At 39.2% G+C, this 24,736-nt stretch overlaps 1 protein-coding gene across 9 annotated transcripts in view; it reads right to left on the reverse strand.

The window, feature by feature from the left end:
• Positions 1–24,736, reverse strand: part of ROCK2 (Rho associated coiled-coil containing protein kinase 2) — a 72,891-nt gene that overhangs the window by 11,779 nt on the left and 36,376 nt on the right. For 5 of the 9 annotated variants that reach the window (XM_080998474.1, XM_080998469.1, XM_080998471.1 and 2 more), the window contains 23 exons: positions 23,773–23,917; positions 22,485–22,623; positions 18,038–18,129; positions 17,013–17,172; positions 16,450–16,537; positions 16,108–16,119; positions 15,127–15,215; positions 14,056–14,104; positions 12,636–12,771; positions 12,425–12,516; positions 11,989–12,235; positions 11,611–11,717; positions 10,661–10,820; positions 8,920–9,080; positions 7,457–7,641; positions 4,739–4,808; positions 4,059–4,162; positions 3,756–3,942; positions 2,296–2,389; positions 2,099–2,193; positions 1,518–1,697; positions 959–1,109; positions 496–672 (listed from right to left, as the gene is read on the reverse strand). In XM_080998474.1, the coding sequence (XP_080854600.1) occupies positions 496–672; positions 959–1,109; positions 1,518–1,697; positions 2,099–2,193; positions 2,296–2,389; positions 3,756–3,942; positions 4,059–4,162; positions 4,739–4,808; positions 7,457–7,641; positions 8,920–9,080; positions 10,661–10,820; positions 11,611–11,717; positions 11,989–12,235; positions 12,425–12,516; positions 12,636–12,771; positions 14,056–14,104; positions 15,127–15,215; positions 16,108–16,119; positions 16,450–16,537; positions 17,013–17,172; positions 18,038–18,129; positions 22,485–22,623; positions 23,773–23,917 (2,920 nt within the window). The remainder of the gene's footprint in view (positions 1–495; positions 673–958; positions 1,110–1,517; positions 1,698–2,098; positions 2,194–2,295; positions 2,390–3,755; positions 3,943–4,058; positions 4,163–4,738; positions 4,809–7,456; positions 7,642–8,919; positions 9,081–10,660; positions 10,821–11,610; positions 11,718–11,988; positions 12,236–12,424; positions 12,517–12,635; positions 12,772–14,055; positions 14,105–15,126; positions 15,216–16,107; positions 16,120–16,449; positions 16,538–17,012; positions 17,173–18,037; positions 18,130–22,484; positions 22,624–23,772; positions 23,918–24,736) is intronic. The other 4 variants (XM_080998470.1, XM_080998468.1, XM_080998475.1 and 1 more) reach the window with 2 other exon arrangements.

A 24,736-nucleotide genomic window follows, 5' to 3' on the forward strand; every position in this document is an offset into this window, starting at 1 on the left:
TAGGAACTAAGATTAGGAAACTGACAAGAGAAAAATAAACTGTAACCATACGCTTGTTTCTGCATTTAAAAATAAACTTGATTATTTATGTTCACAACTGTCTGGACTCCGTGTGTCCCTGTGAGCAGCGGGGTGGCGGCAGCGAAGAAAGCTAACCGCAGTGGTGGCACAGGGTCAATAGACCATGAAACGTCTGGGGGCCCTGTGTGATCGCCACAGCAAGCCCTAATTTTCTTAGCAGCAACTTGGAGAAGGGTGGAAGGGGCTGTTGCTAAGGGGAAAGATGCATACTGCATGCATATGCCTCTAGAGTATACTTAATTAGGAATACAATCAGTGGCTACTTTAGATTAAAAGGGCCACTTCATTCTTCACTTAGCAACTTCATTCTTCATGCAACACAACTATATTTGATTTCAACTGCTTGCAATGTTAGTAATGAAAGTTCAGAGGAGCAGCAGCATTCCATCACTAAATGGTTTGTAGGAATGTCACCTGGACTGTCAGGTTCTGAAGGGACTTCTACAGAAGACGCCGATTCCTCCTCTGAGTCAGAATCAGAGTTGATAAACACACGAGAACTGGAAGGCTTAGTGGCAATACTGACAGAGGTAGAAGAGCGTTCGTAGGTAAAAGACATTGACTCCATAGTGTGGGATTGAGTAATATGAACTGAGAACCCAGCATGATAGGGATAAAGTGCACAAAAAGTTAATGACAAAAGAGCTTTAAAAACATTTACTTCTTCAGTTATAATGGAACGGAATAGCTTTAGGGGGGTAATAATAACTATATTCTTCACATTTCAGAAGGTGCTAAAAGGTCAAAATGTTAGTGGCAAGAAGGTAGGTGAGAAAATTATATTGCTAGCGACTTTTGGAAGCTATGGAAAGGAATCAGTTTAAACACTGGATTTTTGTGACAAAAGATAAGTGTGCTAATGAAGAATGAATCTTACCATCAGCATCTGCTTCCCCTGAGCCACATGGCATACTGGTACTGTCAATGCGTATTGACTGCAGCTGTGAGCGAAGCTGTTCAATGTCACTATCTTTGCTGTCCAGAGCCATCTGCAATTCTATTCGTATCTGGCTCTCTTCCGCTATTTGCTATAAAAGGAGATTCAAGGAGCACAAATCAAACCTCATCTTATTATTAAATATTTCCCACCTTATATAATCCGGCTTACAGGATTTTCTTGGCATGCTTATTGGAAGAGCATTCTTTTAATTTTAATCCCCCTGGATGATGGCAGGGGGAGAATATGTAACCTTATGAAATAGCACATTTGGGCTACAAAAGCTCATGCAATGAGAAGAGGAACAAGAGACTAAGGGCAGTAGAACTGCTGCAAAGGTTTTAGGAATACAAAGGTAGATTCAACGATTGGAAATATTTACAAACTCTACAAGGTCTCAACTTTTGAAACATTCTTTCAGATCAAATTCTCTTTCAGCAATTTATTAATCCATTAAGCAATTTATTGTTGCCAGATACATCTGTGTACAGGTACTTACCGCTTGCATCTCATTGATCTCCTTCTGATATTTGATCATCATCTGGGATAAATTTTCACGTTCAGACTTCAGCTCCATGTGCAGTTTCCTGTTCTCCTTTTCTTTTCTTCTAACATCAGTGTCTGCTCCTCGCTGGATAGGATTCTTACGGTTCATCACTTCAGCTAACTTATTTACAGCCTGGTGGAGGGAGATGCACAAGAAGAATAAACAGTTACCTTAGGATTACAGAATCAGATGTTTCTGCAACCCACAATTACAGCATTTTGTTTTGAGTTTTCTACTTGATCAAAATATAATATATTCTACACTGAGTTTGGCAGCTGTCATTACCAAAAGGTTCAAAGATTTTAAAAATGCTTGTCCTAAGTTTTGATCCACAAAGCCAAATAAACTATAGTTCACCAATAAAGTTTTGAATAGTTTGAACAAGGAAGGGATCAGAGAAATGATATTATATTGGAGTCTAGTGCTATAAACATTTACAGGGCTTATTTTATTTGCATTACCTGTAGTATTTTCTCTCATATATAATGTACAGTGATAACAAAACTCCTTCTCCCACAGTTTTCATACTTTACCTGTGTTTTCATTGTTCGTTCATAAGCTAGCTGTTTCTCATATTGACTCTTAAGCACCCCTATATCATTTTCCTCTGCGTTCATTTGGGACATTCCTGCAAATGAAAACAGACTCACTAATATTTGCAAAGTGAAAAAATAATAGACTCTGATATAAAAGAAGTTACTTTTTTAAAAAACAAAACCACAACACTCACGTTCTAGGACTTCTTTGAGCTTGTTATTCAGCTCTTCTTTTTCATTAGCAAGATTTGCGACATCACTTGTTAGCGTCCTATTTGCCTCTTCGAGCTAAAATGAAGTAGAAATTTGTTACTCTTTGGCTTGAAAAATAAACCAGCAACCTGTTGATACTGCTGGGATTAGGAGTTTGTAGCTACTAGAAGAGCACATGAAGGAAGTTGCGTAGAAGGAGACAAATAGGTTTAAGAACAAAATAGTGAAAAAATATAGTAAAGGGAGCTTTACACTACAGGGGAAAAAGGCCAAAAAGCTGCAGAAAGTTTAAAAACAATCAAGGCAAGGTTCAAAAGCAAGACAAATAATAGGTTGGGTTCACAGATGAACACAATTTGCAGTAGTTGAATACTGGTCAGCATTCATGAACCAGAAGAGGAAGAGTATTAGACCAGAAGAATCTTTAAATCTTTAATTCCTATACAATGTAGCTACAATTATGTATTGGGCTACAGAAGAACTGAAAACCAATGTGAGTTGTTTGGTTCAGTTTTTATGTAATGTAAGCCAAAACATTGTACAAACACATGGGCTTCTGAAAGGGAAAATTTGCTCTCCCTCTCATCTTGCTGCTGAGATGGACTTGGTGTTTTGTCCAAACCTGAGCTTATCCTTTTCACACTCTTGATTAACCACAAGCTGTAATCAATGTTTGTTCTATGGGCTTACAGCGGGAAGAACCACATGCCTGGGTTTGGACGGCATGCTAAACCAGGGGTGGGGAACCTTATGCCTCACCATACAGCCTGCAAGGCTGCTTCGGCAAAGCTAATATGGTCAGTTGTGGTGCAAGTAAAAATCTGGCTCAGCCAAAAGGGAGCAACTGTATTGCAGGCACAAACTGTTCAGCTGATTGCCAAGCACAGCCACAGGGCCAAAGGAAGAACAAATCAACTGCACGTTTGCCCTAAGTCATGCTTTGCTTTAGCGTTACAAGCAAACTGGATCTTATGTAACAAGGTTCAGGACTGCTTATTGCAGCTCATTTTACTATCTTTTATAGCAGCAACCAATACTCCTTAGGAGAGAGAAATCAAGGACCCCAGCTACTGACTAGTCAAATTACACCTTCAAAATATTCAGTACTGAAGTATCCATGATAGCAACATGACAAAATTATACTCTGTGTAATTAGTGGGTACTGTCTGAATAGATTTACTTCTCAGGAGGCTGAAATGAACTGTGGTAACTGCACTTTTCCACCCAGGTGGAAAATCATATTCTGAGAAACATTTTCTCTGAGCAGTAAACATTTGTTATCTTCATTGTGGAACACATATTGCCCAAGAAATTTCCAAGTTACTTACTGATGTTTTCTGCATCAACTCAATATGGCTTCGGTTTGCAGGGACTAAATCATCATGCTGAATGAGTTTGTGTCCAAAATCAAGAACTCTTGAGGAAACATCAAACTACTTACTGATCCTATTGTGGCATCTTTCTCGGCAAGTTCTTGCTTGTGCCTTGCCATCATCTCTTTAATCTCTAACTCTTTCATGATCTTTTCCTTCTCTAAATCGGAGTATTGCTCTTCGGCGATGGAGCGAGCCAACTGTTCTGAGTCAGCTTTAGTTAACGTGATCTCCAGTTGTGCGGCCAAAGAGTCTCTACAAAGAAATGATAAACTATTATTGTGGTTGAAGAAATTATTTCTATCATTTCTGAATTTCAAATAGTGGTATTCTATCGCGCATGGCCAAGAATCAAACAGCCAAATTCTCACCTTTCATCCTGCAACTCTTGCATTTTTTGTTGTATATCTTTACCAAGTTTGGCCTTCTCCTCGCACTCTTCTTTTAATTCCCGAACTTGCGTTTTATAGAGAGTCTGAAATTTTAAAAAGGGAAACTGATGTAAATACTGTGGGATGGGTTCAGTCACCTGAACGGAAAAAGTCCCGTTAGAAGGTTCATTTTGCCTTAACATCTACAGTATTCAAGATGTGGAATCTTGCAAGAACAGGAGCAAGTGTTCACAATGAACAGACACTAATCAGTTGCTGGCATTATCAGGAGTGAGGGCTACAAAAATGCCCTACTCAAACTAGAGCTCTAAATGTAACCAACAAATATTGTAGGTCATATCTCTCTCACATAATTGCCTTGTCACTCCAAGGGAGCAACTCACAATGTGCTATCTCTGCAGTTCACTCAGGGTACAAAGATAAGGCAATTTACTTTGATTCCACAGAAATTGCATAGTGTTAATATGCTACTATGAAGCATATTTAAAATGCAAAACCATGTTAAGTAATAAGAAAACTACCCTCATGATTGCAAACCTACTAATTTCCATTGGGGAAATATGAGATTTACACCTCAGTGAGATGGCTACAAACCCCTAGAAAAATGCCTATGCTACACTTAATGAATGGAATAATAACAATGGCAATGCAGTACATACCGAAAAATATTGCTCTGCTTCAAGTTGATCCTGAAGCTCTTTCATCTGTGCATCCGCATCTTGACGTTCCCTGTTAGAATAACATGTACTTATTTTTAAAATACTATGGTTCTTCTGATTAACGGTGCTCGCACACATGATTAAATTGGATTTTCTACTGCCAGACTGTTCACCTTTCCTTGTAGTCCATAATGACAGCAGGGCAGAAGAGAACTGTTAAGAAATCCTGTTTATTTGAATTCAGCTTTAATGATCATTCTGTAATGTGCACTACAACGTATCTGATGTGAGAAGCTTTCTGTCTTGTCTACTGAAAGTTGATTTAGTTTTCTTCAGGTTAAGAACAGTTTCAGGTTAAGAACAGACCTCCAGAACAAGTTAAGTTCTTAACCCAAGGTACCACTGTATATATAATACAAGCCAGTAGAAAGCTTGTGTGTACAGTGGTGCCTCGCAAGACGAAATTAATCCGTTCCGCGAGCATCTTCGTCTAGCGGTTTTTTCATCTTGCGAAGCAACCCTATTAGCGGCTTAGCGCTATTAGCGGTTTAGCGGCTATTAAAGGCTTAGCGGCTTAGCTGCTAAAAGGCTATTAAAGGCTTAGCAGCTTAGAAAAAGGGGGGGGGAGCGAAAAAAAATCTCAAGACTCGCAAGACATTTTCGTCTTGCAAAGCAAGCCCATAGGGAAATTCGTCCTGCGAAGCGCATTGAAAAATGGAAAACCCTTTCGTCTAGCGGGTTTTCCGTCTTGCGAGGCATTCGTCTTGCGGGGCACCACTTTACTTTGGATACAGTGTATCCAAAATTGCTCCAAAGGGCATCAAAATTCCCTGGCACTAGTGCACACTCCACCTCAGGTTGGAGGCCATCCTAAATTTGCCTAGCAGCGCTTTTCTACAATTATCTCACTCGCTAATAAAAATACCTAGAAGCAGGAAGAAGCTGGCAGGGAGAAGCAGGAGGGACTAGAGCACAAACCCTGTAGCAAATATCCTTCTCTCAAGAATGAGCTCACTATGAAAAGGTGAAGAGTTCACAGCAGCTCACCTGTCACTATGGTATTCAGGCCTACCATCATTTCTTTCTGAAGCCTTTCATCTTTTCCAGAACATTAGAAAATTTATAACTAAAAATAAATAAATTTTCCTTTAGAATGGCCAAAATGTTTAAGGCAAGGTGTCCATATATTTACTCCCCCAACATAACTTCCTAAAACTGTTAACAGGAAGATTTTAATGGAAGACTATGTACAGAATTAGCCTATTAGAATTCTTGTACACTGAAGGCTAGCAAGTTCTGAGCTGTACATTGGGAGTACAACTCTCAAACACAAGCGAGATGCATTTCTGCCTCTTGGAAGGCCCTGCCATTGTCACAAGAGAAGGAAGGATTCAGTGCCTTATTTGCTTGTGGCCATCCTCTTGTTGGCAGATCAGCAGAATATAAGTTGTTAGTATTTAAAGTAACAATAACAATTTAATAGAACATGTACTCATTTAAAGATACAGTACTATTTTAAAGTAATCTGATAAGCCTGTGCCTTTAATGATATTGTAATAAACCTAAATACCTTTATTAAATATCTGTATCTGAAGTGGCTTTGTACTACACCTTTACCCCACAGTAACCAGGTGATTAAATTAAAGGGGAGAGATAAAGTGGTACCTCTGGATTCGAATGGGATCTGTTCTGGAGCCCCGTTCGCAACCTGAGCAGAACACAACACACATCTGCACATGAGAAGGTCGCGATTCGCCATTCTGTTTCGTGTATGTGACGTCATTTTGAGTGTCTGCGCATGGGCGAGCAGCGAAACCCGGAAGTAACCCGTTCCGTTACTTCCTGGTCGCTGCGGGACGCAACCTGAAAAGATTTAACCTGAAGCATCTTTAACCCGAGGTATGACTGTATGCAAGACTTAATGGTGCAGCGCAGCAGGTTTAGAAGTACCACTGGAGTGGGAGTTGAGTTTTATTATTATAAATACTCTCCCACAAGGACCTTGCTCTATTTCATAAACAATATATCAGGGAGATTATGCACCCACAGCAGTGTGGCCACTACTGACAACTGCTTTGACAAGGTAAGATCTCCATACTGAAGTGGTTTCTGCAGCAACTAAGCTGCTGCATGTACATTCAAAATGGAGAATAAATGAAATGGGGAAAATCTGAATACTAATGCATGTTCTGGTACTTCTTAATCTTTCAGGGTGACCTGAAGAACAACAAGATTACCTGCCTCATTGTATCCTCAATTCTTTACCAGCCCTTTGTCAGTTTAGAATCAAGTCTTTGTTACACATTTGATCGTGTTATGTGTGGCCCCAAACTCTCCAGTTTAGCCATGTTCATGAAAGTTGTGAATCCTCAGCAACTACAATGGAACAGATCACTAAGATCATCAAGAGGATGACTGTTAGTTGCCTCCCGTGTTTCAGAGGTCTGACTGGTCTCAACTAGAAGTTGGCAGCCATCATTGCTTCTGCAGTTCAGGCATCTCCTGAATGCATTTTTAAGCCACCAGGCCTATGAACCAGCTTAATTCTTCTTCTTTTTTTAATGGCATTTAAACCACCCTGATATTTCATATATTAGCATAGAAATACTCTTATAAATAACATTAAGTAAATATCTGTCTATCTATCTATCTATCTATCTATCTATCTATCTATCTAAAGTGGTAAGAATAAACATTCCAATTGTAGAATTTGCTTACTTTCTAAGTTCATTATTTTGCTTCTCCAAGCTGAGTTTGATTTCCAACAGATGATTGTTTTCCTGCTTTAGTTGTTTTTCCGACATTTTCAGTGCATTGACATTCTGTGTTTGCATCTTCAAGTCATTTTGTGTCAGAGAACGCTTTTGTGTTTCCTGTTCTATTTTTAGTGTCAGGTTTTCAACCTACAAAACAAATGGATTCCTTTTATACATAAATATGTTTTATGTACAAATATTCATAAAAGTAACAATACCACTGTGCTCACTTTGTTTAAGTGTGTGTTTGAAGGTAAAATGGGGAATAAGTCTGTCTTGCCAAAACTACTTTGAAGAGCAGGTAAACATTCATTACATGTCACTAGCAGTTATTTCTGCATCCACCGTGGAAATCACTTTTTAAGACTGATTGAACACCGAAAGATTGAAGAAAAAGAAAATATATATAGCTCAAAACCTTTTCAGAGTAATAACGTCCGGAGAAGGAAGGTATCACCTCTAACACTCTCTCCACAACCAAAGGAAATTAGTTTTGAGAAAATCAACCACACTTAAAAGTTTTCAAAACATCTTGTACAGCCCTTACTTGTATTATTAAAAATCATTAAAAGGTTGCTATCCTATGCACACATAGCTAGAAATAAGCTCAACTTGACACAGTGGTACTTATTGATGATTAAACATGCATACAATTGGGGCTGTAAGACTACAATTTTAATCACAATCACACAGCAGTAAATTCTACAGGTGAATGTGACTTGCAACGAACACTCTTACTTGTGTCACTGTTTATACCAACACATCTTTACATGGGGTAAATGAGACTGCAATAAATGCCCCATATATATTTCAAGTAACCTACACAGGGGATTAAGATGTTGATTCAGTACAGTACTCGGTTTGGATAAGGCCAGTGCTTTTTCCCCGAAAAAAATGTTTAGGGGTACTCTCATTTTGACTCAAGAAAATCACCATTTTATAGTTCAAATTGGGAAAAATATATACAGTAAATGAACAAAAGTATAAAGATTCAAAAAAATGTTTAGGGGTATGCGTACCCGTGTTCCCCCAGAAAAAAGCACTGGATAAGGAACTTCTAAACATACAGTGAGGTGTAAGCCTGCCCACAGCCCTGATTTTTAGTCTTCTCCCAATACAGCACAACACCTACCCCAGCTTTTCCATGGAGTTCCCTGAGCCTCAGGAATGGCTTCTCAGGGCACAATGTTTCATTGGGCAGGAGAGCCAAAGTGAGGGCATATAACAGTGCATGTTAATTATTTGAGTTTAAGCAAGCTATTTGGTTACTATACCTCATCTCACACTTGTTTGTGATAAAGAACTAAGGTAAAGAAGCTAAACAGAAACTTGGTACAAAATACCACTGATGGGTGGGGGAGCCTTATGTAGACCTAACCAGGAACAACACTTAAATATATTGCAAATTTCCTCTTTAATACTTACGTTCTCACTTAATCTATCCTTTTCCTTTAGCAACTCATTTATTTTCTGTTGCGACTGCTTCAAGTCACAATCCAACATGGAGCACCGCTTCTCTACTTCTAATAAGCAGTTTTCCACTTTTAATTTTAAAACTCTTTCTTCCGAAAGCTTCTTTTCCATTTCTGTGAAGCAAAAGAGAAACAAATGCATCACCGCCATTTAATGTAAGAAAGTTAATATACAGCTTGACATTGAAAATACAGCTGACAGTGAAGGACCAGCATAACTGGAATCCTCTTAAATTAGACCAAAAAACAACAACTCTGAAGAGCCTATTTGTCAAACACTTTTCGGTTCTACCCAGCCAGCTTGAACAAGAAATTTAAGTTACATAAGCAGATCTCCTCAGCTTCAATTTACTGTCAAATTTCTGCTTCCTACTCAAAGACACGTTCATTTACTGTCTACCCATATTCACTTTTGTGAAAGTGAGATAGACTTTTTGATGCATGACTGCCCACCAGTTTTATCTATCTTTTATCTTTGACTAGACAGTTCTGGAAACTTCTGTACATTCCAGTAAAACATCAAATAAATTCATTAGTATTGTTAAGAGCATGAGATTTATTTCTAGGAAAATTTACATGCAAAAAAGTTTTTTCTTTCTTTCCCAAGCTATTCAATGCCTGTCTTAAAAGTGGCAAGATGACCTAAATTATCTGGGTACGACTGACCTCAAGTCTGTCAAAAACATTTTAAATGCCACCCTTGCTCATCCTTTTGTTGTTGTTGACAAAACATAAAACGTCAGACGCATTCAGAGGCACCATTATGCAATTTGTAAGACCCTTAACAGCAAATTCTGTGATTGCCTGTTCAGAACTTAAGTCCCATTGGGTCGAATCCAACCAAGTCACTGCATGAGCAAATTACTTCTGCTTGTGCCACAGAACTTCCCTCCCGCTTCTCCACCCACACCTACCTATCTGCCCCAGACGGTTGGAGGAATCCAGAGAGGAAGTTCCATTGTGCAGGCGTTAGTTGTTCCACTCACACAATGATTTCACGGAATACAACCCATTGGGTTCAATGGAGGCTACTCTCAGGGATGTCATCACAGAACTGCACACTAAGACGTATGGATTGCTGAACATATGTACAGTGCTACCTCCGTTAAGAACTTAATTCGTTCCGGAGGTCCGTTCTTAACCTGGAACCGCTGTTAACATGAGGCACGCTTTCGTTAATGGGGCCTCCCGCTGCTGCTGCGCCACAGGCGCGTGACTTCCGCTCGCATCCCGGGGCAAAGTTTGCAACCAGGCGCACCTACTTCCAGGTTAGCAGAGCTCATTACCCAAAGCGTTCGTAAGAAGGACGGTACGTAACCTGAAATTCCACTGTAAATATGACAGCCACAGTGCCCATGTTGTCCCTGCCTCTGACCAAACCCCCATCACCAAATAGGAGTTCTGAAGCTAAACCGTCTTAGTTTATACTATGCCAACACAACTAACTTGTGCTAATAAAGTTTTAAATTCAGATTAGCCATTGTGGATGGTGGCTAGAGAATTGGACTTATACGGGAAAAATCCAGTTCCATCTCCACTCAAGTATGAAGCTGGCTGGGTAATTATCTCTCAGTCTAAGCCAAAGTACAGAATTACTGTGAGGCAAAAATGCTGCTGTGATTTCCTTGAAGAAAGGATATGATACGAATATAATAAATAAATAAAGTTATGAGTGTGTAACATTAAATGCTTACCTTTCATGGCTTCAGATTTGGCTTCCTCAATGGACTTATAGCTATTATTTTTGTCTGCTAGTCGGGCTTTAGTTGCCTTATGTTCATTTTCTTCCTGCTCCAAGTTCTGCTGCATGACCTTAAGCTTGTACGTCATATCTATCTCCATGTTGCTCTTCTCCTGTTAAGTAAACACACAAAAATGTAATTGCTTGACTATAATCCCACTAGTGCCATAAACCAAAAATATGCAATCTGATTGGAATGCCTGTTCAGTCATTACAAGAAAAATATAAGCTTCGATTCACATTTCTGACTTTGTCTTGGTCTTCGCCCAATAAAAGACTAACCTTATGGCACACATTCATTTGGAAACAGGATGTTTATTAGAAGTGCTGTACATCACCCACCCCCATCACAGACCAATAGAAACTAGTGTTGCAGCATGAGGAAGATCTTCTGAGATAAAAACTTTCTGATTCTTCAGCATCGCTAACTGGCTAGCAAGATTAGCTGACATTCTTGGAACAGAAGCAACATGACAATCTCAACACTCTTCACACATCCCAAACTCCATATCCCCCATTCCCTCCATTTCTCAGCTTTCATCAAATAATTATTTACATAAAATATATCAAAGCTGCCCTAACCTAAAGTTATCATCAACTATTACCACTAGAAGACAAAAGCTGCAAGAGATGGTCCTTAGCAATTGCTTCAGACTTAAAGCCAACATAGAGGTCACAAACTAAACAGGATATGGTGAAAACAGGGCATGATACATTCACAGAAAAACACTGCCAAACTCTCACTGGGGAAACCCAGCCAGATGGGCGGGTTATAAATAATGAATTATTACTATTATTACTATTGCTGCTGCTATAAAAGGAATTATGAAGATCAGAATGCCACAAGTACTATATTTGCTGCATTAAATCAATAAACAACATTCAAATATCTGAATTGTTTACCTTTTCCAGATCTGTGAATCTGTCTTGTAATTGTCTTTTCTCTGTCTCCATTTTAGTTAATATAGTCTTTCCATTTTTTACTTCTTCCTCCAAACTAGATACTCGGCCTAAAAAATGTTGGAAGAGGTCAACAAGAAAAAGAACGTTAGCCATGTGTGGCATTAAAATGCAAGGTTTTATGAACTGTGATTTAAACAAGAAAATCTATCTTCCAGATGCTTTGATGGTGTCAGAATAATTAGCGATAAAATGTTACCACTTCTTGATCAATTAAATGGAGGGACAATAGTAATTTTTACTGAGCATGTCAATGAAACCCGAATTAAAACAAGGGCAGTTATGCAACACTGAATATTTCTAGCACACTGGTTCTCATACCCTGTAGATCACTGATAATCTCTGAGCCATGTGTTCGGTCTCTTCTTTCAGATTCTAGAGCTGACTGGAGATTGAGGAAGTCCTTCTCAAGTCTCAGCTTAGTATTCTCCAGGACACAGTTCTTATCCTGCAAATCTCTGTTATTAGCTTCCAGCTGCTGAATCTGCTTTGTACTTTCGGTCTGGTTTTTTCTCAGCCTGGCTGCTGTGTCAGACTCCGTGCGTAGCAAAGCATTGGCTTCATCCAGCTATTGAACCATGAAGAAATTTCAGAGTTAACTCACCAACCATAAACGGTCAGCTTTTAAGCATGTTCAAGATGCAGTAATACTGCAGCAAAGCATTTCATCATCAATTTTTTTTAAAAAAAAAATATGACAATTCTTAATTAATCCCTCAGATTTTGGGCTTAATTTACAAATAGAAATGTAATTTACCTGTCTTTGTAGTTGAATGATTTTTTCATTGGATATTTGAGAGTTCTGATTCCTCTTTTTCAAATCTTCAAGTTGATCCTTTAAACTGTTAACTGTAATAAAGACAGTAAGTAAGTTAAACACAAAAGCCTTTTACAAATTCCAAGCACCAATAACACAATGTTGTTCAACATTGTTCAGCAATGGCTCTTCAAGATTCTGGTTCACATACCATCATTTTCTAGATTACGTTTTTTATCTGCCTCATGTTCTGCTTTCCGCTGATATTCTGCATTCTTGTGTTGGAGAAGAGCTCTCTCTCTTTCCAACTGTCTTAAGGCAGATTCTAGGTTTTTTCTTGAGGTTACCTGGTAAGAATAGATGGAATATTTCTCTTTTAAGAAATTGGCTGAAGGATGAAGGCACTTTTCTGAAGTTACAACACAGAGCCTATCAAATCTAATTAATGTTCTAACAACTCAAAATGTTTCTCATTTGGCTACAGTAAATATGCTACATAATGTTCAGCAGATGTGCACACAAATTCACTAACAACCACAAAATTTCCAAACAGCAAAACAGTCATGCAGTTTTGGATCTACAGTGTGGATCCAAAGGCCCCTCAGGCAATCAGAAGGGAACTATCCACAGTAGCCTCTACTGTGGATGGATGTAGCCTCTACATCCATACCATTTCATGGATAGTTCTTCAGGTGGCATAGTGAGCTAAAATGGGGGAAAGGGACTGGGAAAGCCCAACTCTACTGTTACAACTCCATGCTTCAAAACTCTAGTACAAAGTCCCTAAGGAGTCCAAATTTAAAATGCAATTCATATCATATTGAAACCAGCAACAAAATTCCCAAGTCTCATGGATACAAATTAAGGTTTGGTATAGGCCCCTTTATACATGAATTAGATATAACTGATTACCAGAAATTAAGAGCTACACTGTGGGTCACATTACTTCTTCACTACCCCCATTCCCCAATGTCCACACATTAAGCATAGATTTCTGCAAGCTGGTGGAAATACACATCCTCCAGGAATAAATGGATACTCCTCTGAGACTGGAGATAATATTTATACTGGTTGAATGCACATCCACTCCAAATGAATTGTGATTTCAGACCTCCCCAAAATGCATATCAGACTCTGAGAAGCACCAAAATGGACTTGTGTGTTGTACTGGCAAGGCTGTTGGGTTCATATGTTGGAAACGTGAGTTCAAACTCCCACTCAGCCATGAAGCTCCATAAAAGGCCTTAGGGAAAACACTCTTCTTTCAGTATAAGTAACCTCAAAGGTAAGGCATGAAAATCCCATGTAAGCTGCACTAAGTTCCTTAGAGGAAGTGTAAGATATAAATATAGTGAACAAAAAAAGCACAACTCTATTCATATCCTCTGGAAACTATTTGCAATGTAATACAAAAACTGATTACATATTAAACCGCTTATTAATATAGCATATGGGTGCGAGAAATGTTATCTCCTTTTTTATTCTACTAAATACTGTTGGGGTAGCAACTGCCACCTCTATAGCACAATTCCACTAATTTGTCCAATGGAATACCTTCATCACCTAACATAAAAGATTGGCTAAAACATTCAGAGACACAATGGAAAAATATAAAATAGACAATACTTTACCTCCTCATCCAATTCCTTCATTATCTTCTCTACACGATTAGTAATAGCTCTGGGAAAGTGTTAAAATAAATATTAAGTGGAAAGCACAGAATAATTGACAAGAAACAGAATAATTTCCCATTTGCTACTATAAATCTTCTATATAGGAAAGGTATTCCACCAGTGAGATTGTATGTAACTTAACAGCAACCAGCAAAGTCAAAATTATATATTCTCCTGGTGCCTCCAAAATTTCACATTGACCTGCTTCATTTACAAGGTTAAGCCATGATTTATTAAACCATGGTTTTATTGCCTGAGCCCTGGCCAGTGGTTTAACTATGGTTTGCTTATTGATAACAAATCATACTGAAGTTTTTGCTTCTTATTAGCTTATGTATCTTGGTTTCTTTTAACTATGCCTAGGTGCTACATGCAAATCTTTCCTTAACCATGGTTTGTTTGACCATCCTATTCCAGTCTTTTGCCAAAGACAAAGGCATAAGGAGGTAGACTGTGGAACATTTCATTTGTTAAAACAAACCATGGCATAGTATTATATGTGAATGATGCCACTAGATTAATAAACTATGGGACATGGTAGTCATGCAAAAACTAACCAAGCAAGGTCAGGTAGAAAGAGGCCTACAAAATAACAGCTGCTTTTTGGTATATGTTTATACAACCATTCAGCCAGAACTATATAAATGAACATGTGTTATAAAACAAAGTGGGGGAAAGACCAAAAAGAACCAATGCATGGTGTGATTCATTTTGTTAGTTTTTTTGTTAAATTGAAAGGATTAGGGTGGTTTGTAGAAACAAGAGGGATGGCTAGCTGTTGATATGGAAGGCAACCACAGCCCTCACCCTGCCCCCGCAAACAGGGATCTGCTGGGCCCTATGGGAATCCTGCACCCTGCAAGCGAACTGAGCTCTCAGAAATACCAAAGTACCAGGATAAATTAAATGTGTTAGATACAGACTGCTTTTTGATATTATGGTTCTTTATACAAATAATACTCTTCAAACTGATTTCCCATTAACATTTTTGAAGACCATATTTCTGCATAAAACGGGGTGGGATTCTACCTGTATTTCTGCTCAAGTTCATCTTTGGCTTGTATTTCATTACGAACTCGATCTTCCAATTTGCTTACTTTTTCCTGAAATTGTGCAAACTGAAAGGGAAAAAAACCTGGTCTTTAAATGTACACAACTTGAAAAAATAGCTCACATAAGTAAATATTGAAAGCACCATCAGCCATTTGATTGGACATCAGTTATTTATTTACTATGACATACCCACAGCTGGAACTAAACTGTGTTTATGAAGATACTCAGTAGTTCATGGAAATATCTAGAGAGCCGCTCTTCATTATGGGAAAAGTAAATTCAACTATCTGTGATGCATTTAATAAAACAAAATCTACAGAAACCTCATAATTGTGATCTTAACACACCCTCCTATCTTACACTGCACATTCCAAAATCCAACTTCAACAATTGCAAATTTCACAAATATTGTAAGTTGCCATAACAATTTCCAACATGTGAAGTTTCATATTCTAGATGTAAAAACTGCAGCCCATAGGTAAACTGTGCAAATTCAAATTAGCTCATCATAGTCCACACTTTTAGGATTTTCTCTGTAGTTAAAGTTCTGGACTGCCCAACTTACTGGGAAGTGGGGGTAGACACCCTCCAAGTTTGCGAAGTGCCCTGTAAGTGTAAACATATTCTCTATAGTCTTAAGTCTACAAACAAAGGCTGCTAAGTGGCACCCAGGACACCCATGGCAAGGGAAAATAACCATCCATCACAGTTATTTTCATGCACTCACATTTTAAAAAAATCAAATAGAAATGACTGGCCATTCACAGAACATTTCTTATCTAATGGGGCTCCCTTCACCATGGACATATGAAATAAATTTATTCTCATCTGTAGCCAACTAACTGGATAATTAATCACACATTCAATCAATGATAGCTACTGCCTAAAAAAACCTATAACTTTTTTTTTTGAAATATTACCTATTGAAAGAAAAACAATTTAAAATAATGTACTTACCTCTTCACTGTCCTGTAAAAATAAAACAAAAAAAATCCAATATAATTTTTTTTAAAAAAACAAGCCTCTCCCGTCTGTATTTTCCAACAGTCTCTAAAGCTTCACTATCTTGATTTTAAATAGTTACTTTAATTTTCTTTTTAACAACTCTTGCTTTAAAACATAAACCATGTATTTTAGTCAACAGCTCTTTTCACAAAAGCAAGACTACTCACAAGTAGTTTCAGATGTGTGCAATTAACGCTAACTACTGAAAAGCAAGTCTACATCGCAAGTATTATTTATCATGCATAACAAACACTTTACATATGTTTAGCCCTTATTAAAAAGAAGAGTACTTGCCTCATTTTTCTTTGCCTCTTTTTTCCTTGCCCCATTGTTCTTGCAGGGTTCAACTTCCCTACAGAGCTCAGAAAAGTCACTTAGCAACCTGTTGAAAACAACTCAAGTTTTCAAAAACTCCACAACTATGCCAATCAACTCATTTTAATCAATTCTCTCAAGTCTTAATCCCCACTAGACTGCTCTCAGAATGAAGGCAGCTTTATTCAGCACCACTTCTCTTCCTTTTCATTTTAATTGACTCAGAGGCGGAAAAGATGGGGTGCTTTTCTCAAACCCATACAAATGTTCTAATTTTTCAAGTACCTATGCAAGTTAAATGTATTTATGTGCAGTAATATATTGGTATGCAGAAACTTATTGCAATACCCTAAGATTATTCAGATTCTGCATGTACTGTTTGCTCCCTACCCACCCTGCAAAGAGTCTGTGCTGAATACAGTACTGATGGATACTAGAAAATGCACAGTACAATGCTTAACTTTGAAAACTAATTAAACAATTCTATTATGAAAAAAAGCAAGCCTTATTGTTATGTATATCATTAAAAGTATATTACATACAGGTTCTCTCTAAAGTAAGTAAATCCTATGAAAGGCAACTGGTTTCCAACAAAGGCTTTGGGGACTGGAAAGGTTTCAACATCCCCTTTGTCGTCTTCAATATCGTCAAAATTGCTGCTGTCTATGTCACTACTCAGCTCAGGTACAACTGGTGCTGCAGCTAAAAAAAATGGAAAATAGTTATTTAAATCAAAATTCTTTTTTCTCACTTCCACAAAAGCAATTTGCATGGTATAATTTGCTAGCTATCTTCTGCGATGAGCCAGGGTCTTGAAAAGCCCTGTTTTACAAGTCTTGAGAAACAAAAACACAGAAGCTTAGCTTCTGAGAACTGCAAATGAAAGGGAACTGCCTCTTTGCTAAAGCTTCTCTGGAAGGCTGGGGGATGCTCCTGAACAGCATGAGCTGGGGCATTACCCAAAGATGAGAAGTAGCTTGCAAAAGCAGAGCTGCAAGAAGGCTTTTCAGGAAGTGCAGGGGACTGCTTGAAAGGGCAGAGAAAGAGATTCTCTTTTGTGAGCTTCATTCTGCTCCCCGTACTTAGGACCCAAGCTAGGGAGTTTGGTGGACCACAATGAACAGTTGCACTGATGTTTTTTAATAAGCTGGTTGTTTATAAATAAGTAATACCCCAAATAAGAATTTTCAAGAATATTTTCCCAACCACAGAAACATTTTTCTCAGATGGAAGCAGAACCAGAGCCATTATTTATACATTTCTATTGAACCAAAACATAATTCAGGCTACATATTTAGAGTAGTTGTTTGACTAAACAAGCATGATGTGGTGGGTGTTAGCAAAACAGAATGAAATTTTTACCCATTCACACTCAATAAAGTAGTGCAGTTGAAAAAAATTTAACTATTGTAAAAGCCTAGACACTTACAGAAAAATGTAACTTACAAATATAAATGCCCATAGAAACCATTTTAGAACCCCTGCATTTTAAATTCGACACTAACCCAAAGTAAGTTTTTTTAAGTAAGAAAGAAAATATTTTTCATATTTTAAAAATGATACTTACTGTCTCGAATATTATCCCAATCCCATTGGTCATGCTTAAAGAACGGATGAGATTTAATTTCCTCTACTCCACTCCTTCCAAGACGTACCTCCCTAAACATAGCAATTAAATCAATTCTTGTATTATCATCGATAATTACAAGCTAAAAAATACATTAAGTGCCAAAGATACCTAAACATTCTTGGCATTTCCTCCCATTATAATTAAATGCAATTTGAATCCTCCCATTTTGTAAGCTGTTAGGTTTCTCAGCACTCTCAACATATGCAGAATGAAATGGTTAGAAATCTCAGCCTGCCATGTGTGGAATAAAACATATTTCCAACTGGACTGTGTAGAAAAGGAATGCAGGAAAAAGTTCTTTAAAAAAAAAAAAAAGCAAACCTACGAAGTTTGCCAAACCACTGTACAAACATTTGGACGTAAATGACGGAAGACCTGGTTTCCAAACACAGAACAGTTATTCAAACCCTACTGAAATGAATATTTCAAAAACTGTATCCTTTGCCTCCAATTTAAAAACACCCGTACACATATGCACATTTTTTCCTAAAATGTATAATGAAGCCACTATATACAAAGCAAACTCATTTCTTTTCAAAACAATTTTTGTGTTGTTAAAGGCTCACGTAAGAACATACTTTCGTACGAGAACTAATAAGGCACAGGATAGATACTTGCCCCTTGTCACTTTAAGTGCTTCAGTGGCAATTATATATATAATAAGATGCTCTGTTTTAAATAAATACACTGAGCACCATGTTTAATATGAACAGGAAAGCACACACAAAAATTGGGGTGGAAGAGAAAAGAAAGCCAGAGTATTCTTAAATAATCCAAACGCTCTTCTTATATACCGTATTTTTCGCCCTATAGGACACACTTTTTCCCCTCCAAAAATGAAGGGGAAATGTGTGTGTGTGTGTCCTATGGGGCGAATGCAGGCTTTCGCTGAAGCCTGGAGAGTGAGAGGGGTCGGTGCGCATGGACCCCTCTCGCTCTCCAGGCTTCAGGAAGCTATCCGCAAGCCTTGGGAGCTCCGCGGGAGTTCCCGTCAGGCTCCCCAGGCTTGCGGATAGCAGCCTGCATCCTGAAGCCTGGGGTGCGCTGCACAGCGCGCCCTGGGCTTCGGGCAGATATCGGGCAGCCTCACAAGCTCGGGGGACAGCGGGGAGGCGGAGCGCTGTCATCCCGCTATTCCCCGACCTGGTTTGGAGGCTGGCGGTGGGGAGAAGCTTGCTTCTCCCCACCGCCAGCCCCACAAGCTCGGGGGACAGCGGGGCAAGCCGCTGCCCCACGGAGGCTAGGGAGGCTGTCCCTGAAGGCAGAAGAGGGAGACGGAGCGCTCCGTCTCCCTCTTCTAGCTTGGGGATGGCTGTGCAAAGCCTCTGCAGGGCAGCGGGGTGCTTTTTTTCTCCTCTATAAACTACGGTAGGTGCGTTTTTTAACGCTCGGGCTTCCCCTGCCCCAGCCCCGCGGCTGGGGGGGGGGAATAAATTTTTTCCCCTTGATTTCCCCCCCAAAAAACTAGGTGCGCCCTATGGGCCGAAAAATACTGTATATCCTTTCCCAATCTTTGGCTTTTCCTTGCATTTAAAACAGGGGGGGAAACTAATGTACCCCCACCCACTCAAATCCTCTTGAGCTGCCTGCATGATTACTCAGTAGATGGAATCCTTTTTGGAACACTGCTGAGGCCAATAGACAGATATTTATTTCACTTCTATTTCATTTTGTGTTTTGTTTTTTACATCTCTTACGATTTAAGCGAATTACAAGGTGCAAATAATTAAATTTAATATTGACTTGACTGTCAAGAATAGTCCAGAAGAGGGCAACAGAAAGTGAGTTTGTTAGGTTTTCAAATTTTGCATCTTGGTCTGCTTCTGCATGAATGCCTAATAATGCAAACTGGTTGGCCAGAAGGGGAAAGGGAAACTAACTTTCCCAACAGGGGAAAGAAAGCCATAAAGAACAGCCACAGTGATCTCCTCCTGACCCCCCCCCCCCTAATTTAACAGGCCACAGAAAGCAGCTGTGGCCAAGGTATAGTGGGCTGATCTGATCAGCCTTCAGCAAATAATGCTTAGGGAACTGTAGAATCAGAGTAATAAGAGAAGCCAAAGGTCACCTAGTCCAACTCCCTGCCGATTCAGGAAATTTATGACTACAGCTTTCCTAGCCAGCCAGCCTCTGCTTAAAAATCTCACATGTAGTACAGTCCACCACCTTCTGAGATAAACAGTGGGACAGAATAATACCTCATACAATCAAGAAATTCTTCATAATGTTGAGTCTAAATCCTTTTTCTTATAGATTTGCACCCCATGTCTTTGGTCCTAATCCCTGGGAGCAACCGAAAACAAACCCAAGCCAAGCTATCGTCTTCTCCAGCCCCCTGCAAAAGCCAGGCAATGTGATGGAGCACGGCAGAGATTATGGCGCAAATTTGTTTTCTGTTAGAAAGTGGAGGGTAGCTGACTATACTCACCTGAATGCTGCTACCAAACCTAGTTTAAGGACTTTACTCCCAACACTATGCCACCCATTTCTTTAAATGAGCAAATGAAGGAGGGAAGAACAGATATTCCTCCCTCTCCCCAGACCTTGAGAGATATGGGGAAGGGATGTGTGGATTCCACTGATCTGTCCCTTTCAAAAGGAAGGGGGACAAGAGAATTATGATCATGGGTTGTAGGGGAGATGTAAGATGCTCAGTAACCCCAATATAATTTCTCAGAGCTTGTATGTGTATGCTAGGCAATAGGTGACTTGCTAAGGTCAAGGATACAGAACATGCTCCCACACTTCACAAAATGTCAAAGATTTCTTCTCTTCAAGGGGCAGCAGTGTTCGAAACTCCCATTGTTCTAGGTGCATCTTGTGACAGGGAATTTCATTAGTGCGAGCAGTTTCTGAGCTCTGGGCACAGTACTGCATCTAAAATTTCAGTTAAAAACTGCAGTGGAAGGAAAGAGGACCTTTTTCTGCCTCCCCACTTCCAGCTGCTTTCTTAAGACTGGAGAAGAAACGCTCCTAGGAATATTAGGGCGGTGGGCAGGGGAAGGACTAGACCATGTGAAAAATGAACATAATACAGTGGTGCCCCGCAAGACGAATGCCTCGCAAGACGGAAAACCCGCTAGACGAAAGGGTTTTCCGTTTTGGAGGTGCTTCGCAAAACGAATTTCCTATGTGCTTGCTTCGCAAGACGAAAATGTCTTGCGAGTTCCTGCGGGTTCCCCCCCCCCTTTTCCCAAGCCGCTAAACCGCATATCAGCTGATGGCTAAGCCGCTTAACAGCTGATGCTAAGCCGCTTATCAGCTGATCGTTAAGCCGCTTATCAGCTGATCGTTAAGCCGCTTATCAGCTGATCGTTAAGCCGCTTATCAGCTGATCGTTAAGCCGCTTATCAGCTGATCGTTAAGCCGCTTATCAGCTGATCCACTAAGCCCGCTAAGCCGCTAATACTGTAGCACTAATCCGCTAATGGGCTTGCTTCGCAAGACGAAAAAACCCGCAAGACGAAGAGACTCGCGGAACGGATTCTTTTCGTCTTGCGAGGCACCACTGTATTCAAGCTGCAGTTCATTCATTTTCGGCTTTGTATTCTTGTTATAAAACAGTGTGCCTAGACATTCTGTTGTTGCACCCATAACCTACGTTTAAGGTGCCATTTAGCTCCTAGTTTTCATATCTCTGTTTCTAACACTGAGGGACAGAGAAACCTTCAATATAACTGACCAAGAAAAGTCATGAGCTCTATCTGCTATACATCAGTGGTCAATGCTGAGGGTGAAAGGAGAACAGTCCTGAAAAGGAAGGAACATTCTAGCCCTGTAAGAACCAAAAAAAGCAGGGGAAGCACTTGCAACCCATCTGTCTTTAAACTATCTGAATCCCATGCAGGTCTTTCAGACAGGAAGGCCCTCTATTGAAGAGCAGCTTTATGTTTATGATTCATTTAATGCTCTATGTATATGGTAAAGGGTAATGGACCCCTGGGCAGTTAAGCCCAGTCGACTTTGACTATGGGGTGTGGCACTCATCTCCGCTTTCATGCTGAAGGAGCCGGCATTTGTTTGCAGACAGCTTTTCCAGGTCGTGTAGCCAGCATGACTAAACTGCTTCTGGTGCAACAGGACACTGTGACAGAAGATGAGAGCATGAAAATGTCGTTTACATCCCTGCAATGGGAATATGTATGTATATGATTTATGATTATCTCCTCACTCAAAATTTGGCTATGGAAGTTGAATATAGTAAGTGCTGCTTGAACTTCAGAAATTTTTGTTTTTAACATTTTAGTCTGACTTTGGGTAAGGCATGAAATCAGATTGGTTGCACTAACTGTACTGGACCTCAAGAAAATTCTTCTGAAAACATATTCTGTTACAGTAATTTAGGGAAAGGATTTTATGGCGAGAAAAATCTATGTTTACATACCTGTCTGTTAAAAAGGCACAAATAAGATCCTTTGCTTGCTTTGAGATTTCAACATCTTCTGGGAAATGTAATGAATTCTTGTGATCCATTATTTTACTATATGTTCCCACCAATGAATCAGCATAAAATGGAGTATCTCCTGAAATTAAATATGCATAAACATTAGCTAATGCAAGTTGATTACTAAAGGCAAAAACAGTTAAATAAAAATAACTTGAGACAAAAACAGAGACTCCTATGTACAAAGGTTCAAAACAAACACCTACAGCCACACTAAAACTATGGTTTAGAATTATAGGCTCATGTGCTCCAACCCTCCCCACACAGGAGGAGACTGCTTCTGCTTTTAAATGAAGCAGAGTTCCCTGTTAAAGTCTGAAATCAGAACAACTCTGTATACTCTTTTGTTAGTTCAAACAAGCCAAACTCAACCTATGCCATATGATACTGGCTTGTTCACCAACCATAACTTCCCTGAGTTTGGGCACAAGAAGGAAACCTGATTAGTGTAAAAGCAGAAAATGTGATTCTATTTTCGTTCTCACAGCTGCAGAAAAGAAGGGGAGGGGAGGGAGAAGAGTAAGTTCAAGGTTCATGCAATGCTTTTGCATATAATGCTAACCATAATTTAGTGTTTTGTGCAAAGGAATGTTCTTATATATTCCTGATAAGCACAAAATATATCTCCTGGTTCTACAGCTTTCTGTACATACAAAATATAAATACAAACTCAACACACCCAACACATAAAAAATTATATCAAGTACTTGATGGGTCTTTCTTCAATTGCACATAGAACTTAATTTTTGGTCTCAGAAACATGTGATTTTTGTTAGAGGTGGGCCTGCTATACAGAAAATGGCTCCAGAGCATGTCCTTCACTGTAATTATGCTTCTTAACCCAAGGAAAGAATATATGTGGGGCATAGCTATGAATATTCCCAAGGTACCATCATTCAATATCCCTCAAGAAACGTAACAACTGGGATGGTAAATGGCTGACCATGTTACCACAACTGATTTGGGGAGCAGGATCACTTTCCATTGCAACAGCAGTTACAAAACTGGAAAGTTGGACGCCAGGTAGTCTCCATAGCAACTCTCCATGTCTTCCAATGGGTGGCCCACCTCATGTTGTGGGAACTCAGGCTCTGATATGAGAAGTGTAACCAGAACTAGATTCACTCAGGGACCATCAAGCTCTTATTGAATCAATAACCTACGTGGTGATGCACAAACTTTTGAAATCAAGGTACTAGAGGGAATACAAGAGGAAATTACTACTTACCAACTAGCATTTCATAGAGAAAAACTCCTACAGACCACCAGTCGCATTCTCTTCCATAATAACCATCACCACCTTGTGATTTTAATACTTCAGGTGATATGTAGTCTGGTGTTCCGACAGCTGTATCACAGCGCACCATCCCTGTCTATATAACCAGATAAAATGCAACAATTAAACAGAACAGCCGCTAGATTTAGGCAAGAATGCTAACTTAATCTATTTTTAAAATATAGTTCTTAAGCAGCTATGAATTTAAGGCTGCTAACTGCACTTACTCTACAACACTGTCATTACCCATTTATAAGTTCTCTTATGAAATTCATGCCAGAAGTATAAAGAAAGCTTGTTGAGGGAGCTGAAGGAGTTAATCTTGGAGCCAGACAAAGTAAGCAAAAGCTGGGAATGTATGTTATGTCCGATTCATGGGCACAGAATCTACTGGAAGTCTCTGCAATAAATTGCAAGAGAGATTTGGAACTGGTCCTAAATCAGCAGAAGACAATATATAGGCACACCTCTGTTTAGACTGAATAACATAGTCCAGTTTTTATTGCTTTTTCTGTGCTCCAGCAAAGCAGGTCTTAGAAGTTCGCAAGATAAACTATGCAGCAAATATAGAACTTGAAAGCAAGCATGTCTTTCTATATGATTTAATACTTCAGTAATATTTCTGTTCAATGCTACTGTTATGTAGTGGCTAAGAGCTTCAGTTGTGAACCAGAAATCCTGGGTTTAGTTCTTACCTCTGCCATCAACTCAGCACCTCTCAGCTTCAGCCCCCCATATGCAATGGGTTGTTTTTTTTAAATTACTAGCCCACCTTGGAAAGATTTTTCTAATATTTTCTGATAATGATAATATCTTCAAATACTAGACACAAAGTGTTATGGAACTGTGATATAAATTCTAATTAACAGCACTACGAAGTATTTGCATATTCATCAAAGTTAAACTTCATGGATCT

The sequence above is a fragment of the Podarcis pityusensis genome, assembly GCF_964106645.2.
Source record: "Podarcis pityusensis genome assembly, chromosome: 3".
In the NCBI taxonomy this organism is placed as follows: Eukaryota; Metazoa; Chordata; class Lepidosauria; order Squamata; family Lacertidae; genus Podarcis; species Podarcis pityusensis.